This window comes from Hippoglossus stenolepis, chromosome 12 (genome assembly GCF_022539355.2).
Source record: "Hippoglossus stenolepis isolate QCI-W04-F060 chromosome 12, HSTE1.2, whole genome shotgun sequence".
NCBI lineage: Eukaryota > Metazoa > Chordata > Actinopteri > Pleuronectiformes > Pleuronectidae > Hippoglossus > Hippoglossus stenolepis.
Window position 1 is genome coordinate 4,870,175 of NC_061494.1, and position 21,266 is coordinate 4,891,440.

A 21,266-nucleotide genomic window follows, 5' to 3' on the forward strand; every position below is an offset into this window, starting at 1 on the left:
GGATTACAAATCCAAGAGCACAGTTTATATACCATGGGCATTGAGTACAGAGAGTACATATTTACAAATGGCTCTTCTTTTCTTTTTCCTTAGCTGACCCTGGGGGGCTTAATAAGAAGAAAACAGCTTCTTGTACATACCACTGTTTTGTTCTCTGACCATAGGAAGAGATAAAATACTCTTTACAAACTGAGCTCGAGCTGAAGTACTCCATGTATGACACTGCATTTAAATGTGTGTTTAAGGTGCAAGGAAAGGGACACTGTGGCCTAGTTCTTTCCCCCTTATGAGGCAGAGGCAGGACACGTTGTGTTCCGGCCTACATACACCTGAATTCTGTTCGTCCTCACAGCTATTTAGGGCAGAGCTGTATATTCAGGTGTGCACTCTTGTTATGGCTCAGCCCAAACTCAATTCTCCCCAAAAAACCTGCATTGTCAAAGTCTTTGAAACTCAAAAAACAGTTGTGTGAAAGTCATAACTCTCTGCAAATCCATGGACACGCATTTGGGAATCTTAGAGTAGACAATGTATCATTTTAGATGCTGGTATCAGTATCAGAACACCTCTTGTTACATCCACACAACTACGCTTTCAATTTCAAATGCATCAACTTTGCTACGGATACGCCTGCACACTACTCCAGAGTTTTAGAGCCGCTACAATGGAGAAGTTTGGAAATGCTGCAGGACCCGTTCTAGTTTGAAAACTACGGGGCAGCGTTTTAGTCTCGACAGGCAGAAACAGAAATGTTTGGAAACTATGATGTACACACTCACACCCGCTTGCTGATTGGGTCTTTTCAGTCACAACATAACCTTTGCTGATTCGTCAGGCTCCTCTCACATGACCCGACCCCCTTCTGATAGATAACCAGCATTAGCATTAGCCTCAACTACCAGTGTAGAACACAACACGGACAATCAAATGCTGACCCTGTATATTGCTAACAGCTGTTGTGCAGTTAAATTCTGTATTTTACAATGATACAACTCCTGGTGTACGTGAGTGGTTGTGTGTTGGTATGGACTTGGATTCAAACTGATACAGGGCCAAAACGCTTGTTTGGACAAAGATCGTTTTAGTTTGAAAGCAGTCTTCAAATGAAGACTTAGTAGTACGGATGCAGCCTCTATCTAAAATCTTGGTTTATAAAACTTTGCATATGGATTTGTAAACCAAATGTTTGGTTTTTTTTAAGCTGACCCTGGGTGGGGTGCAGCAGTACTTTCAACACCTGTGAGTAGCAGAGTGAGGTTTTCACAGACCTCTGGTGTATGAAGAGTAGGAGATGTTTTTGCATACACAGTACGCTCCCCTGAGGGTGTGATGGGCAGCTGGAAAGGAGGAGTGTCTGTCACAATCAATGGAGTCACATTTCAGTGGCCATTCACTGTGGAGCACTGCAGGAATGAGAATATGGATGTGTGTGTTTGGGTGCTACCAGTGAGCCAGTGTATTTGCATACCTCATAAGTAACCTGATTACTGTTGACTGTCTGCAGTAATCTGATTTCTTAAATGTCATGTACACGAGAAACTCAGTTTTCTCAAGGGAGGCGAAGGATTAAGGTAAATCTGTTAAACGTGGCTGGATTTCTGCTGTAAAGACTGGTTTTCACTTAGCAGTCACTGGGTTTCTTGCAGGATTTTTGATAAAAGCATGAAAAGACTTCAGACAGAGAAGATATTGCTTGGTCCAGCTGGATGACAGGTTGAAGTTCGTTATCTGGGATGGTGCATCCTAGTGTCCAAAATAATTCAATCCAAACCCCAAAAATGTTTGATGGCTAGAGAAGGAATCTGATTACTGACCATCTGCATGTAAACACTGTTTTACAGTAACATGGCTGTGATCACATGATTTCCTGCTGTAACCTGATTTCTCTAAAAAGCATTCTTACTTGTGTGCCTGAAACACAACACAGGTGAGCGAAAGGCTCTACATAAAGAAATACAGTGGTTGTGGTGTGTTGTGGTAGAGGTGCTGTCCTGTCCTCTTCCAGCACAGTGAAGATCAGAGTCACCTTACTTCAACCTTGTTCCCTCAGTTACAAATAGCCTCCTAAAAAAATCCTATCCCTGACGGACGGCCATAAAAATAGTGATTGTCCAATCGTAGCTCAGCAGCTAGACGTGGCAGGTCTTTGTCATTTCTGTCATTATTAAGAGATAAGTGAGTATATTATCTTTTGTTAGCATTTATAATACAATATTACAACAGCAAATGTGTAAAAGAAAATCAATGAACTAATTGCAGCAAGACTCACACTCACCTATGCATAACTGTGAATGCTCAGCCCCGTGCATAGGCTACGTGCGTACCTACGGTTTAGCTTCGGCGCAGAAGCATGAATTAGGCTTAACACGCACAGACTAACAATGAATATCAATTTTTACATAAAGGACTTTGGTGTGATCAGTTCAAACTGAATTTCGACAATAAATTATGAAGATAAATGATAGCACAGCTGTCACCTACTGCGCCCCCATTAAAGGCAGGTTTAAATGACATTGAGCTGCCAGGCGATGAGAACACCAATTTGGGACAATAAAAGTACCATCAACAATAATTACGATATTACGTTTTTCCTCTGTTATCGTCGTAAACTGTTTTTCCGTGCAAGAATGAACAGCTTGACTTGCATAGCAACAGTTAAAGAGAAGGTTGCCTTTTGGCGAATGGTCGATAATCCCCCTGAAACTTTTGTTTTTAATTAACTGAAGCTAAATAAGTACCTTACCAAAAAGGCAACCAACCAGCCAGAATGATATTCTTAAAAAATGCTAATACATTTGACACAGAAACAATGCAGGGACACTGAGAGTATCTGAATACTGTCTTTAATTAGTTTCTATGGGCAATCATGTTTTGAGCTGCCGGCTAAATGAAGCATAGCAGCCCAGGGTTTGTCTCACTGCACCGAGGCCACCCGACAAATACAGTCACTCCACACACACACGCACACGCCCTGCATATTGAATGGGATTATAAACTACAGAGAGTTTACATCTGTCAGTCTGTCAGGCAACTTGTGTTGACTTTGTGATTTGCAACCCGAGTCTTTATCCTCTCCAATCCTCCTTATTTGCTACGAGGTTGCCTGAGCATGGGTACAGTGAGAATGTACTTAAAAGTTTCATTCAGGTTTCCCACAGGCAACGGGCTCGGCAAGAGCACCGAGTCGCTTCCCTCTGTCATGAATTCTAGCTCAGCAAACGAGGTGGTGCGAATAAGCCGAGTGTGGGCTGAACACAGTAATGCATTTCTCCTTAAAATGAACAGTGCGACCACAGAGCCCAATATGTAAGTAACCCAACTACCGCTGCAAGGGCAACACTTTAGTTTGCTTTATTAGATGCTCCTCTTATCACTTCCAGTCTTTCATTTCCCACAGACAAAGACGAGTGGATTTATGGTCCACAATAAAGCTCTGTGTGCTCATTCCCTTTGTGGAGGTCAGGAGAGTGAAAAAGCAGCGGCGGAAAAGCTGGCAGAAAGGAAAGACAACACAATCAGCAGGTGTGAGAGAATCCGTGCAGTCACTCCCTCGCCCTACCAGCCCACATCAATTTCATTCTCCTTGTCCTAATCCCTTCCTACCCGCACAGAACGAGGCGCTGAAACAAACACCTCAACGAGCAAGAGCGACCTTTCTTCTCTCTGTTGTCACCACCACATCAAGCTGAGCGCGGCTCTTTGAAGACTCTTTGGCTCTATCACCGGGGCTGCTACAACTGTCATCACCTGGAGCTAACAGGGTTACGTAAGACGAAAATTGCAATTCAGGCATTGGGAGCTGCTGGATCAAAATCAAAAACTTTCAATATGACTGAATGCACACAAGATTAATTATTAATTCAGCTTCTTCAGTTTTAGGGTGCTGGCATTGCTCAGGCTGGATCACAACCAGTGTGCTGTGAAAGGCCCTTTTCAGACCTGGAATTAATGTCTGTGTTGGGTCTGTTCACACCGGGTATTAGACTGTGTCTCCACATTAGGAGTGCAGCTGTGGTCACAATTGTTTGTCCGTATTTGACCGAGCCCGTGAGAAAATGAACTGAGCCTGACCCAAACCTGACAGGAATTCAGTTTTTTCTATCAGAAGCCCAATGTTTTTGCCAATTACAGGCACGTGCAACGTAAAAAATGAGATAAGCTAGCCAAGTGACCAAACCCGACTCAAGCCTGAATAACTTTTTTACAGATTTTGCCCGATACTTGGACCAACCCGTCTGGTTCGGTCCCAACGGGCTCGGGTCAGGTATCCACACTCTACTCCACATGCATCTCCTGTGACCACCTGTGATCAGATCTGACTTCCTCGCTCTATATGCAAATACACACGTCCATCATTGTTGTTTACAAAGACCAAATGATGTTGTTTTTACCTAGTGCATGTTGCTGGGTGTGTGTGTGTGTGTGTGAGAGAGTCGGTATGAGAGGGAAAGAGAGAGAGCAGGACCAGGAGAAGCTGAGCAAATTAATGTACTGGACGCAGCTGTACAATGAAATCAGATTTTACTAATTTGAGACAGTGAAGAAAATATATATCAAATCATTAGTTATGGGTCAGTGTTAATGCTGTAGCAGGGGCCACAAATTAATCAATGTATGGGAAACATTGAGATATCACTCGGACTTTAAATGTGGCCCAGCATTTGTGTTTACATGACTACAAGATTGTGTCTCATTTTAAACTGATTGGATCTAAAATGTATTCTCAGTGTGTCTTTGAGCTGTCCACTCATTGGATTACCTGAGACAGATGTAAACACCAGGGGCCTCATTTATGGCAATGGTGTACGCACAAAATGGAGTCTGGCAGAGGCATACGCCATTTATAAAGCAAAAGTTGGGATCTATAAAAAAAGCTTGAATTGATAATGGGCACACCTGCACAAACTCTGACCCATTCGTAAGAACATTTTGGAGAAGGGACATTGGCAGCGCAGATGTGAGGCAGTGAATTGAAGCCACATTACAGATCCACTGTATCATGAATATTAAAACCAGCATTATTTTTTGTGCTTGTGAAGCATAACTTTTCCATTAGCACCCTTCAATTGTAAAAGACAACTTACAGCAAATTACTCTCAGATACCATAAAATGTCATTAAAGACTTGCAGAACTTAGTGATAATTAACATTGTGCATATATCACAAGGTACAACTTAAGTTTAGACACAGAAAAAAATTGCTTTAATTTCTTCTTTTTTAACTGAGAGTTCATCTGCTTTCAGCAATTACACACAAACTTGCATATCAACTTTTAATGCTCGAAGTTCAAATAACAATTCAAACTCAAGTATCAAGCGAACCAAAAAAGAACCCGGTAAAAACAGTTTTTTCCGTACTTAAAATTTACTGGCTGATTTTTACAATTTTTCTACTTGATTGATACTTACCAAGTATACCTCGACCTACAGTTCAACTTCTTTCAGTGCTTGGACTTGAGCTAAACAAGTGCTCTTCAGTTTCTTCCAGTTTTGAATGAAGATCACTCACAGCTTCAACTGACACTTCAGCTCGACTCGGGACTCACACCTCAATTGACTATATTTCACTACGCAACACTTAAACACTTCAAGCTCTTATAATTTCAGCCATTTCAACAGTTTGAAATTAAACTTTTCAGTATATTTAAATAGTCAGGATACTTCATGTTGAGGCCTGAAGATTTATTTCTAGAAAATAATTAAATTACATCCTGCTTTTCCCTTAAACCCCTGAGCCATATATTACATATTTATTCCTGAGATTGATGAACTGTTACAATACATTTGATTAAAGTGTTACAAGTGCAAAGTTTCTACACTGTAACTACTCAGCAGTGTGAACTGTGGCCATGCTCTGCGATCAGATGATATGCAATATGACCAGGACGGCACTCAGGCCACCTATTGTGTTACTGCAAAGGCCAATTACAGTGGACCTCCGCTGTGGTAAGAGCCCGGTAGCTGCAGGCAGCCGTGAAGTGGGGATGAATAAAGAGAGTGAGAGAAGCCAAGAGTGGAGATGAAAGACAGTGAACGCCTCTGTATTCAGCGCAAGTAATCAGCCATCTCTCCCTCTGCATCTATCTTTATCCTCAACCAAATCAGCTTCCACTGCCTCATACGCTCATCTTTGTTGGGAAGAGCATTCACACACACACTCAGGCAGTCAGGCACACGCACACACAAAGAGAGAACAGAAGTTTATTGTCCACAGATGTAAATGTCCTTTCGCTTTAACTTGGATGATCATATGTATGCGACAATGACAGTGAACAGTGAAATTAACAGCATCAACTACATACATAATCACATGCACGTTTTGCCCACTTTGTAAATCCTTTTGGATCAAAAAATTACATTTTATTTTACATTACATTCATTTAGCTGACGCTTTTATCCAAAGCAACTTACAATAAGTGCATTCAACCATGAGGGTACAAACCCAGAACAACAAGAATCAAGAAAGTACAATTTCTTCAAGAAAGCCAAACTACAAAGTGCTATAAGTAAGTGCCATTTAAGTGCTACTAAATTGTTAGTTTAAACTTTTATTGAAGGTATAGTCGGAAGAGGTGTGTTTTTGGTTTGCGGCGGAAGATGTATAGCAAACAGTCGTGATTTTGTTGAGTGTTTAGCTCGGAGTGAGGGAGCAACAAGCCGATTGGCAGATGCAGAGAGGATAAAAATAACAAGTAGACCCCCTTGCTCAATTAAAGCAGGCAGTTGTCCATCCAGCACTCTCTCTCGTGAATACTGTAGCACATTCACAACAAGTTCCTACTGTTGTTCGAAGTTCACACGAGAACCTGGAGAGAGTGAAGTGCTCCTTTGCCCTGAACCCAGCTAATAGTCATCTGAACACTCTGCCATTCACCTCCTACTATGTGGAGAACTTGGAGAGTCAAATTACTCACTTGCTATGAGTGGTTGTTTTCTTTAGTGGTTAATTTACCAACTGAATGATTTATGATTTTGTTCATACATTTTGAAAAGTACTGACAAATACCCAGCGACGCTCAAAGTTACGCACTCCACAGACGGCAATTAAAGATGCATCTCCACTTCCTCTCACTATAAAATGAAGCTAAGATATCCTAGATGTGAGCACTGCCATCTTGTGCCAATAATATTGTTTGCAGCGAGCATCTGCACAGTAGCGATCACGGAATGGAGCTGCAGTATCAAAGTACAGCCAATATACACGTCTGTCTCAGCTGCCTATCATGACATTTCACCATGTTTCTATACCACAAATAACTAATCGTACTACACTTATTGTATAAAATAAGCACTTGAACGTACATTCGTGTGATAAAAGCTACCTAAAATGACAGAAACCATCTTTGAGAAAAATATTTTGATGAGCACTTCGACTTTTGGTCCATGTCCCATCCACAAACATGGAGGAGGCGGGGTAAACAACCTATAGTGCAGCCAGCCACCAGAGGGCAATCAAACTGCTTTTTGCGTCTTTTTCAGTGACACCATCTTTATAAACAGTCTATGGTTTACTCTGACCAGCAGCCAAGACTCCATGGCAAATATGTATGTATCACGATTATAGTGACCAAAATTATCACGGTTATCAGTATTATCGCGATATCATTAGATTGTGCTGTAAATGTTCAAAAACTACTAATAGACAAACCATAGTCATTTCACCAAGTTTTATATTGACATAATATATATTATCAATAAAAATGATGATAGTATTTTCATTATCTAAGATTATCTAATTGACCCCAAATGTCAGAGTCAGGGAAAAATATCAGTGTTTGTTAAACATTTGTTAAAATGTATTAGGTCACCCTGCATATCCTGCTGCACAAGATTATGCTTTTTTCAGATTTTCCTTCATATCTTTCATTCTGGCCTCTGGTGTTTACTTACGTATCCTAAAGGCAAGCAAATTATCAGATTCCCCAAAATTTCCAATTAATTCTTTGAGGGGGCACAAGTCAAAAAGTTTTGGAACGGCTGCACAGGGTGCTGTACTTTCTGACATTTAACAAGTCATGTTCACTGGTGTAGCAGCAAAAGAGGGGGGAAAAAAGAGGCCACGGCTACTACATCACTTATTTACCACTGACTGTTTATTTATTTCTCACCTTGAATGCTGTTGTCAAAGAGTTTCAGTGAGAAAAGCAATGCCGAAATGATCAGGACGCGCGCCTCAATCAATTCCACAGCCTTCCCCTGCTAATCAAGCTATCTGCCAAAAAAGCTATTTTGGCAGCTACGCTTGAACATCAACCTGACCGCTTGATTACGTTTGCAGCTTCTCGAGCCAAACGCTGCTCTGATATAACTGCCTGGTGTAGGCCATATGCTGTTTTCCAAGGAGCCGAGATGTACTGTTTCTAAGAGACCTGACAGGCAGCAAGAGACATCTAGAGTCGAAGTCAGCATCCACAGCGCAGTGGAGCACGCTTCGCTCACACCGTTATCAGCTCTTTGAAAGATGAACAAGGTGAAAGAGAGGCAGCTGCTTTACAAAGACTGTAGAATCAGCGCCTCACAAATGCTCACGGTGACATTAACAGATGTCTTTGTTGAATGCATACATGCCCTCCTTCTACCTGGAGTGTTTTTAATGTTGCATAAAAGGCCTGGCACTCTGGAGTGCAACCTTGTAGCATTACATCAAGTGCGCCTTTGCACCAGGGAACACATCCAACCTCAGTTTAAAGGCAGGTATCATGACCGAGATGATACTCATGATGATGATGATGATGATGATGATGATGATGATGATGATGAAACTGACTCGGGACTCTGGCCAAGAACATCTCTCTCAAGCTCAGTACATCAGCGTGGCCTTTGATCAACTGCTCAATGAATGGATGAGAGCACACCACTCAGGCTTGTAGGACCACTCCTGTTATCTTCAATAACCACTCCCCTTGACGGTTGTCTGAATCAGTTCTTGAAGGCTATTGACAAAAAAGCTGTGAGCTAAATTGGGTTTTCCTTGTATACGGGAGTGTGTCCTAAACACACACACACACATACACACTCTCACACACACACACAAGCCATATGACCATGCCCCTGCAGAGAAATGACCTCGTTTACTTAAGTTTTTGCCTGTAACTTGGCCAAGCACACTGACTATAGCGCAGTAGCGACACAGGATTTATGCGGTCTATACTACAGATTCAGTGATCCTATTGGGTTCACTTCCAAGAGGCGTTTTCCCCTTCATACCCTGACAAGATACCATGAATTAACCTTACTTCCATGCACGACACTAATCTGGTCCTAATTGTGCAATTAAGTCTCTGTCTTCAAACGGTCCATATTTCAAAGCGTTCATTCAGGCATTAATGTATTTTCTCACACAGTTTGAGCAGTAGATTTTTTTCTTTTTTCTTTTTTGGACTGTGACTGGGTGGTAATGCTACACGTTGTGCTTTGAGGGAGAGATATTCACATTATCTGCACATAAGCTCATTTGAAGCAGAAACTTTGTATGCTGTCAGTGTTCGTTGGGTCGTTAGTGAGTGTGAGGAAAATGCAAATTTTAAGGTAACATGGCAGTTTCATTGTCGCCTGTGGATAATTAAACTGACAGAAGTAGGAACTTGGACTTGTTGCCTCAGACAAAGGGCTGGGCGATAGAGCGGTAACTATATTTATTGCAATATAATTTTCATCAATAGCAATACAACAAACATTCAATATATATATGTTGATATATTGCCTCGGCATTGTGTAAGCATGGTGAGGAGATATGCACACAATTGGCTTTAATGTTCTATACATCAGATTTGTAAAATGTTCTGCTGTTCATTGAGTCATTCTGTGTCCATAAAGAAGAGTTTAAAACCACAGAATTCTCAACTTTGATTGATTAACACTTGACAAACAGCAAAATGTCTTCCTACTAAATCCACACACGTCTGTCTGTCTGTGGAACGCCTTGGCATGAGTGTTGTTAATGGCCAAGGAAGTGAAGTGCAGAGTTTGGTGCGATGTCCGTATTAATAAGAATATTTTAAAAACAAGTGGCCAGCGCTCCGTAGCAGTCAGTGGGGAATAGGCAATAAAATCTTCATTGCAGATAAACCAGGTAGGATGAACACACGAGTTACCTGACTTCACATGACCAGCTCTTCACACAACATCCAGCACACAAACAACAAAAAGGACAGTATATTGTAGAACTGTTTTAGGACAGACCAAGAGAACAGCTCATTCCAAACAGACAGGGTTACAACAACAGCTACTGCACTAGTTTTACATATCTGAGGTGGAACATTAAGGCCAATTATGTGTTATATCTCCTCACTTTGCTTACACAATGCATATGCAATATATAGATATATACTGAACCATAGTTATATTGCTATTGATGAAAATTATATGGATATTGGACACTTTTGACTAAATCCCCCTCAATCAAGACAGAAGAACTGCCTTGGTAAAATGTAAAGGAACAGTCTTGCACTTTCTCTAAGAGCCCTATCAGCACCAGTGTCCCTCTGTCAACAACATTTAGCAGAAACTTTCACAACTTCAGCAGCTGTGGTATCACATGTTAGTGCTAACTTCAAAGACAACTTCTCATCAAAGCAACCAACACAGTTAAGACTCCTTCACGAGTTACTATTATCATTATTATTATTACGTTTATGGTTATTATTATTGGCCCGCCTTTTGCTTTCCCCACCCTCACTCACCATCTTCCTTCTCGTCGAACACGGGTCTCTTTGAAGAACTGTTGGCCCCCATCCTCTTCTTCCACTTGCCCCAGTGAAACATTGATGCTCAGATTGCATTCCTCGCTTCTGGGAAGAGAAACTACAGCTCTGTGTCGGACCCTCTCCTCGCAAGACACCGACACGAGCCGCACATTTCACCCCCCGAGAGCGAGTCCGTTGTGTTTCTTCCCCCTCTTTATTTGTCCGGTGTTTGGTTCTGACGAGAATCTGAGCAGCTCGGAGTTAAAGTCTGTCAAAACACCAGCACGGGGGGGGGGGAGGGAGGGAGGGAGAGGAGGGAGAGGAGCAGGAGGCGGCGACCTGTGCAGTGTTCAGAACGGAGAAAGAGAGTTGAGTGAGTTACAGCTGCAGCTTCGTGTCATCACTGGACTCTGCTGTTGTTCGGTGGTCTTCCGGAGCTGCTGCTGCTGCTGCTGCCAACCAAACCCACAGACTCTTGTGTGTCGGTGCTGAGCGCGAGAGCCGCGTCCGCCTCCAACTCGCACACGCGCAGGCAGGAAGACACGGCTGCTTTACAAAATAAAAGCACCGACGTGTTTCAGGAGCACTGTGGTCCCATGCGACGAGCTCCCAGTGGTGGCGGGGACTCACTGTGGGAATTTAAAATGCAAACTGTATGTGAATACAGAGTTATGAACAGATTAATTAATAAGACATCATTAATCAACATTTAGATTCAATCATTTAAGTCTTCTAGATAGATACATAGACTGACAGACAGACAGACAGACAGACAGACAGACAGACAGACAGACAGACAGATAGATATATCGATAGATCGATCGATGGAAAGATGGAAAGATGGAAAGATGGACAGATAGATACTTTATTGATCCCCAAGGAAGTTTAGGCCTCCAGTTGCTTAAAACACCCATACAGCGCCAGAATTGGGCCTGAGGTGTTAAGCACTAAGGTGAAAGTAAAGGGCTTTCAAATAGTCAAATTGTCAGCAATAATTATTATATTAGGCTTAAGAAAAGAGAACGTCGCCTAAAACCAGAGTCTGTGAATAGACCAGTTCAGCTTGATTACAGGTTTGAGTTTGTGTGTCTTTTTTGTGCCCAACAATTTTAAACAATTACCTTGTGATCAACTGCTTTATTTCAGATCTGACAAGACAACAAACAACTGCAACAACATCTGACAAGACAACAAACAACAACAACAGCGCTGCACACAAAACAGAAATTTAAAACAGGGAAAACGTTTTTCAAGATAAATAAATAGCAATAACAGCAATAATGGAGCGAGACACAGTTGCAGTAAAAACTGATGATAAGAGGCTGATACTCTTATTACAAATTACAAATAATGTTTATAATATTGTGTCAACAACAAAAGATTTGGGGTATGCAGATATTTTCTTATCTTTCAAACTTAAGCTCTATTTTTGTTTGGCAACCGCCGGAAAATATAGATGTGCATGATTTTCATGTATTTTTGGCTTCGTGGATTAAAACCACAGCAATAGGACATGCAAAAATTACTTTCAGAGTGTGATTGTGTGTTTAAGGGAATGAGTCCTCTGAGACAACTTGTGATTTTTGAATATGGGCTACACAAATAAAATCTGATGCTTGATTGAGTATAAAAAAATTAATTAATAATAAAAAGAATAATGCTTTCACGCTGTGGTGTCTAATCATTACACTGAAGTAGGAAGTAGAAGGAAGTTGACTTTACTGGAACAGATACAAATAAATAAATAAATAATTAAATCCTTTTAAGATGATCTGGTGTTGTGTCATCCTCTGGTGTGACTGCCAGAAGGTACTCTTATATTGGAAGTATTTACCGGAAGCTCCTTGCTCAGCCTCCTGGCGGACTTGACAGTCGTGAGAGTAGTGTGACAGTTGCTGGCCAGTGACTGGAGTCGACGTAGCAGTGTATCACAGACTGTCATGCATATCAACACTCAGCAGCAGCAGACTGTGTAGGTGAAGCCAGGATAGCTGAGAACCGACTGAGGCTTTGTCCCTGTCAGAGGCACAGACACACTGATCACCATCATCCTGCAGCTCCCATCCACCTCAGTGAATTATTCCACAATCTCATTAGCAGATGGATGGATGGGTGGTGGCGGATCACTGAGGAAAATCAGGGTTTAACACGTTGTCTTCAACCTGCTCACTGACGCTGGTCTCACTGCACAGCATGAATATTGATACCGTTCAGTGTAGTTTTGGTCTGCGATCTGCTCATACTTATATGTATTTATACGTTTTACACAAAAATACATCAAATCTGTAGTTCGTCTATCATGAATGCGCTTCGTCTTGTTTGCACGTGGGCAGCTGCCGTAGTTTGTGTTGGCCGCGTTGCCATGGCGACGCCGTCAAACTCGAGAGAGGCGCAGTGCAGCTACAACTTAGCATGAGCAGTTTTTAATAGTGTTTTTCTTCTTGTCAGTGTTAGTTTTAAAAAGACACCGAGTGTGGTTCACAGGTTTAACGGTGTGTTCCCCCAGAGAGCAGGTGAGCTAACACGGAGGTGGAACTGGAGTTTAATCAGGGGTTAGTGGTTGTATCTGTTAGCTCATGTTTGATAACAGCAGGGGGTGAATGGCTAACACCTGCTTTTTATGGAAAGTCAAAATCACAGGTAGTAGTTTTCTGCAGATTAGTTTACACGACAACTGTCCATTGAATCTGACCCTTAAAGGAACTTTCTTGTTTTCAGACAAGATGAGGGACATGGCAGTGGAAACCCAGACTTGAAGACCCAAGGTATCATCTCTACACCAGTTCTGCAATGTCTGGTCCAGAGGAGGAGGAGGAGGCTCAGGACCTGCAGCTCAGCTCTGTCTTTGGGAACGGTGTCATCAGACCTCAGACCCCCTCCCTCTGCCTGAGGATGCTGAGCCACAGGAGCAGCATGAATATTATCCCACAGAGATGCTGAGTCTGAGCAGGACAAAGCTGAGACATGTTCCTGAAAGGATTTTGAGAAGTAGCACACTGAAGGTCAGTTTGGACCTGCATCGGTCTGTCTCCACACATCCAGCTGCACACTGCAATGATAATGATGAATGAATAAACTTTAGCATCTATAAAAACCCAATTACAAGTTGCTTTGTGAGTTTAAAAAATAATTCAAGGGGAAATTTAACCCAAAAATGAAAATTAACTATTATCTACCCACCACCATGCCGATGGAGGGGTGGGTGAAGTGTTTGAGTCCAAACACAAACTGCAGCCAAATCCAATACAATTGAAGTAAACGGTAACCACTTCTTCAAGTGTGGATTACAGCGGACATTTAGGCTAAAAACATGGTATAAATTACCTTGTTTCGAGTCGTATTTGAATGCGTGGGCTTACAGATACGTGGATAACATCACAGGAACAGTATGGAGGCATTGTATTGGATTTGGCTGCAACGCTGTTTACCCCTGAAACTCCTAAAGTGTTTTATGTCCGTCAAACACTTCACCCACCCCTCCATTGGCATAGTGGTGAGTAGAGTATACATGAATTAAAATATTTGGGTGAACTATCCCTTTAACGAAGCAAATAATAGAAAACGAACTTAATAAATTTCAGGATCTTACACCTTTAGACAACATTAGTGCACTAATATAAGAATACAAAAGTAACAAATTAGAAAAGAGTAAAAGCGAAAAAACAAATAAAATATTATGAAATTATTATAATAGTCCGTAAAATCAGAGCTAGATTAAAAAAAAAAACATAATTTAAAGTAAAAAGTTTCAGGTGAATTCAGACCCGAAGTCCTAGGAGAGTTGTTTGTTAGTTCTAAAGAGTGGCGTCACCTTTGGTCCTCAGACAGGGCTGTGGAACAGGGCCTCACTGAGGACCTTAGGTTATGACTGGACACATGGTATCAAAAGATCTGAAATGTACTTTGGTGCAGAACAGGCTTGAAAATGGTTTGCTGCGACCAGTTTCGACTGAAAACGTAAATTCAATTTAAAAATCGATATTCCATCCACTATAATATCAGGCCAACAATGAGATATATGTGTGTGATGTATTCTTCTGCATTATTCTAACTGCATTGTATCGTCTTCAGTATTTATATCTTGAAGGCAACCAGATATGCAGTATCCCAGATTCACTGTTCGCCAGCCTGCCCAGCCTGCAGTGGCTGGACCTCAGAAATAACCTAATTGTGAGGCTCCCTGCTGAAATTGGCTTGCACAGGTAGGCTACTTATGCAACTGCTTTTTAAAATATTCTCTGATTGATTCCAAATGTCACACCATGCCTGGGCCACCAACAGAGTACAGTATGCCCATTTGTCAAATTTTAGAACTGATTTTTAATTCGTTTTTTCTTCTATTATAGAGTTTTTAAAGCCAAATCTGTGACTCCACGCTGTGGCGATTGAGATTCACATTATTATAAAGATGTCTGGTTTCCTTTATGACTTATGGCATACATTCCCCGGTTCAGCTGAGGACTAAACATGTGTCTCCATCAAGACATTTCCATTGCAGTCGTAGAATAATCTATGATTTGGTTCCTGCAGGTATCTGAAAACATTGCTATTAGAAGGGAATCCTATCTCAGAACTTCCACCAGAGTTGGGTGAGTTGATTTCTGTCTCTGCTCTTTGAAATAAGAAGCTTTGTCTCTGTTTCATTACTTTCAATAGGCAGTGCTGGCAGGGAATTTAGATCTAGATAAACTGCAATGAATTACAAGCAGTGACGGAAATGTGGTTTAAAATAGATTTGCTTCCCTCATAGCTGTTATAGCTTAAACTCATTACAGCACTGTTGCTTGCATTAAGTTAATGAAGGTAATGGAATAATGTACATATAATAATAATAATCTGGATAAGAGAGTCATCTTAATTGTAAAATGAAAAAAAAGGATTAATTATTGGCTTTTCTCCCAGGAAATGTGATTACACTCAAAGGCCTGAACCTGAGGAACTGCCCGATCACTTTCCCCCCACGAGACATTGTGCACCAGGGGGTCCAGGGCATCCTTCAGTACCTGAGGAGCATCATGGCTGAGCGTCAAGTTAGCACGAGGAAGGCCGCTCCAGGTGAATCAAAGTCACCTTAACTTTGAACAATGCAGCAGCAAGGTGTCCAGTCATGTGCGCGTGCAACCGAGCCATCTGCTCCTTTCTCAAAGATAGGGCGGCTGGCCACAAAAATAGATCTGTGCCCTGGTACCACTTCACTGGTGTGACTCTTGTTCCCTTGGAGATGTTGTGTGCAACGCAGCTGACTCTCTCTTTTTTTTCACACTCACCCTGTTCCAGCTCTGCAATATTTTTAGCTGTATGGAATTGATCGATAACCTACAGGCTCTAAACAGGAGCTCTCTGTCACTGAGCACTGTCTGGAGGTAATCACTGTGAGAACCCCAAGACAACCCTCCACAGGAGAGGCTACTGCTGCACAATGAGCTGAGCCAAACCCTTCAATCACACACGTTATCTCCCTGCCTACAAGCCTATTAACAAAGACAGGCCTCTGGTCACCGGGGGGAAATCTGCTTTTGTTTAATTGGCACTAAGCGTAGCAGATTTGAAGATAAACCATTCATTTACATAATGCATTGTCATCAAGCCTTCTTAGCTGAGATGACATGGAATATTTTGAATCTATTTATCCTACATGAGGGTAAAAGTTGCATTTAGCCACTTACTGTTTAATTCACTGAAAACTTGCTGAACACAAACTCACTCTAAGATCCAAACAGGTTTTTCATAAATAATATTTTGCCTGCCAATAAGTGGTTTTGTGAATTTGCTCCTAAAATGCTGTTAAATCTTAGCTGCAGTTGGAAAATAACTCTGTATTCTATTAGTAATTCTTGGAAGCCAACTGTTAACCATGTACTTCCACTGCAGCTGCAGATTGCGTTGCCCTCACATCACACTTCTATCTGCCGTGGTTGTTTCTTTGGTAGAGCTGCCAGTGGTGGAGAAGCTCCAGTTGTCAGACCTGACGGGGTCCAGTATGGAGGAGCAGGACGAGGACGAGATGCAGAAGTTCAAGGAACTAAAAGATAAGATGATCCTGCTGGACAGAGCTGAGTGGGGTGCAATGGCACAGGGTGATAGAAACCCAAAGTCACATCTTCATCCCATTATCAAAGGGTAAGTAACGTAAAGGTGTTGGGCTAAAAGGACGGTAAAGAGAAGTGAAAATCCTGACATGTTGGGGCATGAGATTTGATATTCAGATTGAAACCATTACCAGCTACCAGTTAGCTCAGTTTAGCATAAACACTGGTAATGGTGGGAAACAGCTTGCTTTCTCTAAAGGTTGTAAAATCTGCCTACCAGCCCCTCTAAACCTCAATAATTGAATTAAATGAATTATATGAAGAGAAAAAATATATATAGCTATATAGTAGTTATATATATATATAAACATATAAATATACAAAATAATTAAAAAATCCACATTGTACATGGTTGTGTATCCTAATCAGATTAATTCCAAAGTAAGTTTTTTACATAAAAAGGAATTTGCTTTAGTGTTTAGTAAATAACAAAGAAGAAGAAAAACAGGGATGGGGGGGGGGGCATAAGACAAACTAAGGAGCAAGTACAGTAGAATGAAATATATAAAAAATTAAAGTAACATATATGTACAATATGAAAATATGAACTGGAGTATTACTTAGCTGGGACCAGTAAGTTAATGGGGCCTCCTCTGCTTGCCTGACAACTGGTAAACAGTTACACCTAACCATTTATGAAATGGCAAATTGTCATCTTTACACAAGGGAGATATGGCATGTTTATTTGTGAGCTTTAGAGTTGCTGGTATGTAGATGTTGTTACTGTTGTACATTGCTAGGCTGCTGTTTCTACTCTGACCAACTGCTTCCTTTAACTTTTATTTAATATTTAGACATTTAGACATTAAGAGTACTATTGTTCTTCTTATCTCACTCTCTACCCGAATGTTAAACTATTTCTTTAAACAAAAAAGTCGAGGCCAGTTACTACACTGGCCATACTAAAAAAAAGAGTTAATAATTAAATTAGAAAACAGTCATAATATTTTGAGTGTAACAAATACATTTAGGAAATATTGAGCAACTGTCCTCGCTGGAGTTCCACTCCTTTCTTCAGAAACTATGACAACCTTTTGAATATCACACAGATGTAACCAACAATATACAGTCACCCGCTACCTGACAAATTTCCTCCAGGTCCGTGTGGCTCTTTCTTCAGAGTAGACAAAGTCCTGATACTTATAACAATGTGGTGTGATTTTTGTCATTTGTGAAACAGGATGCTCCACGTACCTCATTTTAACACAGGAGACAAGCTGATTTTCTGATTCCCCCTTTAAAATGACACGTAGCCCGAAATTACAAAGTTATTCTCATAATATTATGGCTAATTTCTCTTAGTACTATAATTTGTTTACTCTTTAAGTAGCCTTAACACTGACTTCTCTACTGCCCTCAGAAAGATGAAAACAACATGGTATCTAATTGCTTCTGCTATTGTTTTCGTACAATGAATCCATCCTCTGTTGAGAGATTTTGTACAGTGAAAATGTTGGTGACTACCTGATAGTAAGACAGAGGAGGTGAATGTTATTACTTTCAGAAGATATCTGCTAGGGTGTGGAGTTGTGAGGGAGGGCTAAGTATTATAGCATGGAGCCTTGGAAAAAGGAAAGCACAACACTTTTTAATGACTTTCTCTGCAGAGGAGACCAAGCGATCAAAATCTCCGTAGCTGTCTCCGCTGGGACTCGGAGCCCGGGAGAGCAATAAAAATGAAGCGTTTTGTTTCAATTTATTTTGTCAGAAAAAAGGCAACAACCAAGGCCGGCATGATTCCCGGGCTCCTCCTGTTTGACACTCCGATCTGGAAGAGGCCAGAGGAGAGGAGACAGGCTGCAATGAAAGAGATGAAGGAGAAACAGGCCATTCTGGAACACAGAAGAAAGTAAGTGGATTTCTGCTTGATGTATTGTTGTATGGAATATACCCTATTGCCTGTCCTACTATATTTTAACTTATGAATTGTTGCTTCACCAAGCTGAGCCATACTGTGTCTAACTGGCATTTGTCCAAGTGACCAACACTAAGGGATCAATATCATGTCCACTTTGTAAAGACCAGAGCAATAGTCAATGTTTACAGACCATTTTGCAACCATTTACCTTAATATAAGATAAGATAAGATCATCCTTTATTAGTCGATGGGGAAATTTGCAATATTACAGCAACAAGAGTCAAAAATAGGCATCAGTAAGTAATAATAAGTAACATGCAATACTTAAGTGTAAAGAAATGTAAAAAATATAGCAAAATATAAATGGAATAAAAACTAAAATATACAGCGGAAGAAAAGAAAAGAAAATGTACATCGCTATATAACAGTGCATCTTAATCTGGGTCTCTCTTAGAAGCCAAGAGGCTCTTCAGAAGTGGCAAACACAAGCCAGGATCACACAGGAGAAGAAAATGTCCGAGCAAATGCTGCAGAAGAATGGACGACAAAAGAAGCAGAAGGTATGCGTCGACTATCGCCTCGGTTTCCACCTGTCAACCACAAGGAGGCAGTACAGCACTGCCTCGGTCACGCAGGAGAGCGGAATGAAACTATAAGTATGAAATCAGCGCAAGATGAATCATGTTGATGCTCGTGCACAGGTTTTCAGGGAGCAGCATGGCAGGACTCAGTGTCAGTGATCCTTAACAAAGTGGTTGATGCTGTTGAAGGCAGCAACAGATGTCAGGGCCTGTGATGGAGCTCACTGCGTCTGTGATAATGCAGCAGCAGCAGCAGCAGCAGCATATACATGAAGGCACATAGACCGATGGATTGTTTTCAATGATTTGACTCAGATACATTTATCTGTAGAGTATCTTATAATGTTTGCATTCATGCAGCAACATCAGTGTGACCGACAAATATAGTAAATGCTTACCTCATTCATGTGAATGACCACAATGAGGCTGTTGGGTTGCAACAATGCAACGGTGGCACAGTTGTATCATCATGTACATACACAAAAATATTAAATTTAAATTTATATAACTATAACAAGCAACTCCACTATCTGTTATAGGGAGTAGCAGCTGGTGTGGGGGACAGCAGTGATGCTCCACAGAGACAGACATCCTACATGTCCATCACAGACTGTGAGGAGAGAAGGTACATAGGAACTCTGGAGGAACAAAACACTAAAAGCACATTAAACATCTACAATATCCTGAACCAGTATTACATACAGTATATATATATCATATACTGTATCTCCATCTCCTCATTTGGGTACCCTTTCTTATAGGGGTGCTCATTAAGCATAACAGTTTTTAAATATATTCATCTCATCAATTTGCTTCATGAAAATCTTACTGAACATGTTGAAAAAGCATCAAAGTATCAACCAAATTGCATTTAGCATGGTTTACAATTGGGAGCCCTGCTGATTCAGGTGGACAGCTAGAGACACTTAGTGGACAAAGTGAGGCTGTGCACTCGTCATAGAACATCAGCAGTTTCTTTGTTCTTCTGTAACAACATTGTCTTGTACAAAACAGATAAACCAGACTTAGAGGCACGATTTATTCTTTTCTGTTTTCAGTGATAGAATAAATCTTAACTAAGTCGACAACAATAAGTCACAGGCCTGCACTTTCTTTTACCAGCTTCATCCATAAAGACTATGATACCAGTGGACTTAGATGGGCATCTAAATATTCAGTCCCTCACTTTGACGTTTTGACCTGTGCACAGATCGTCCCGTGAGCTAGGGCGGCAGATCCGTGCCCGTGTTGAGAAGATACAGGAGAGACGCAAGAATCCCATGGGCACAGCCAGCGAGCACATGGCAGCGGCGGAGCAAGATCTGGAGGAGGTCAGACCCATACTTCCTCTGACTCATCTGTATTGTCTCATCTGTCTTATCTGTATCTGTATTGAACCCCAATGACATTGATCTGAATTTGTTTATTGTTTCGTCCTGCTTTTTATTCACAGTTGACAAAGATACAGACACGGCTTCTGGTGGAGCGGAACAGAAATCGGGCCAAAGATCTTGACAAATGTTTCACCATCTACACTGGAGACACATTGTTTAGTTTCCTTGATAAGTGACGGGGACAGTGCATCCATTCTGTTTGAGTGTTGTGGTGTTGATTTCATACTCAAGTCATTGTGAGATTAATTCCTTTTAAAATAAAAAAATCACAAAGCTATTGACCAATTTCCTTTTAGTTTCCCTCTTTTTCTTCTGAAATTCTGCCAGACACTCACTATCATACAAACCAGTGGTATTAACATTTCCTTCACCTCATGTACACTTAGAACCCCAAACGTGTATGAAATAAATACGGTCTTCCTTATTTAATCTGTGACTAAGTTGTACGTTATCAGTGAGTTCATGTTTTTTATTTTCCCATAGTATGCTTCTTTTTGGTGTTCGAGTCACACTCACTATTGTACAAACCAGTGGTCTTTACATTTACTTCACCTTATTTACATTTAGTACTCCAAACATGCATAAAATATATAAGATCTGTATCATTTAATGTGTTAAATTTAGCTATTTAATAGTTCATTTGTACATTAGCCCAATAGA

The 21,266-nt window shown here is 41.0% G+C and overlaps 2 protein-coding genes across 2 annotated transcripts in view; one reads left to right on the forward strand and one right to left on the reverse strand.

Moving 5' to 3' along the window:
* Window positions 1-11,202, reverse strand: part of LOC118119074 (serine/threonine-protein kinase 32C) — an 88,632-nt gene extending 77,430 nt beyond the window's left edge. Inside the window, exon 1 of the mRNA XM_035172756.2 lies at window positions 10,682-11,202. Within this exon, the coding sequence (XP_035028647.1) occupies window positions 10,682-10,763 (82 nt within the window). The 5' untranslated portion in view covers window positions 10,764-11,202. The remainder of the gene's footprint in view (window positions 1-10,681) is intronic.
* Window positions 11,203-13,018: 1,816 nt separating this feature from the next.
* LOC118119191 (leucine-rich repeat-containing protein 27-like) lies at window positions 13,019-20,891 on the forward strand. The gene is given in 12 exon segments (XM_035172919.2): window positions 13,019-13,197; window positions 13,403-13,562; window positions 13,565-13,686; window positions 14,756-14,886; window positions 15,215-15,273; window positions 15,587-15,739; window positions 16,615-16,804; window positions 18,482-18,622; window positions 19,086-19,191; window positions 19,752-19,837; window positions 20,423-20,543; window positions 20,666-20,891. Coding segments are annotated over 11 exon segments (1,314 nt in total). The 5' UTR covers window positions 13,019-13,197; window positions 13,403-13,474; the 3' UTR covers window positions 20,783-20,891.
* Window positions 20,892-21,266: the final 375 nt, after the last annotated feature.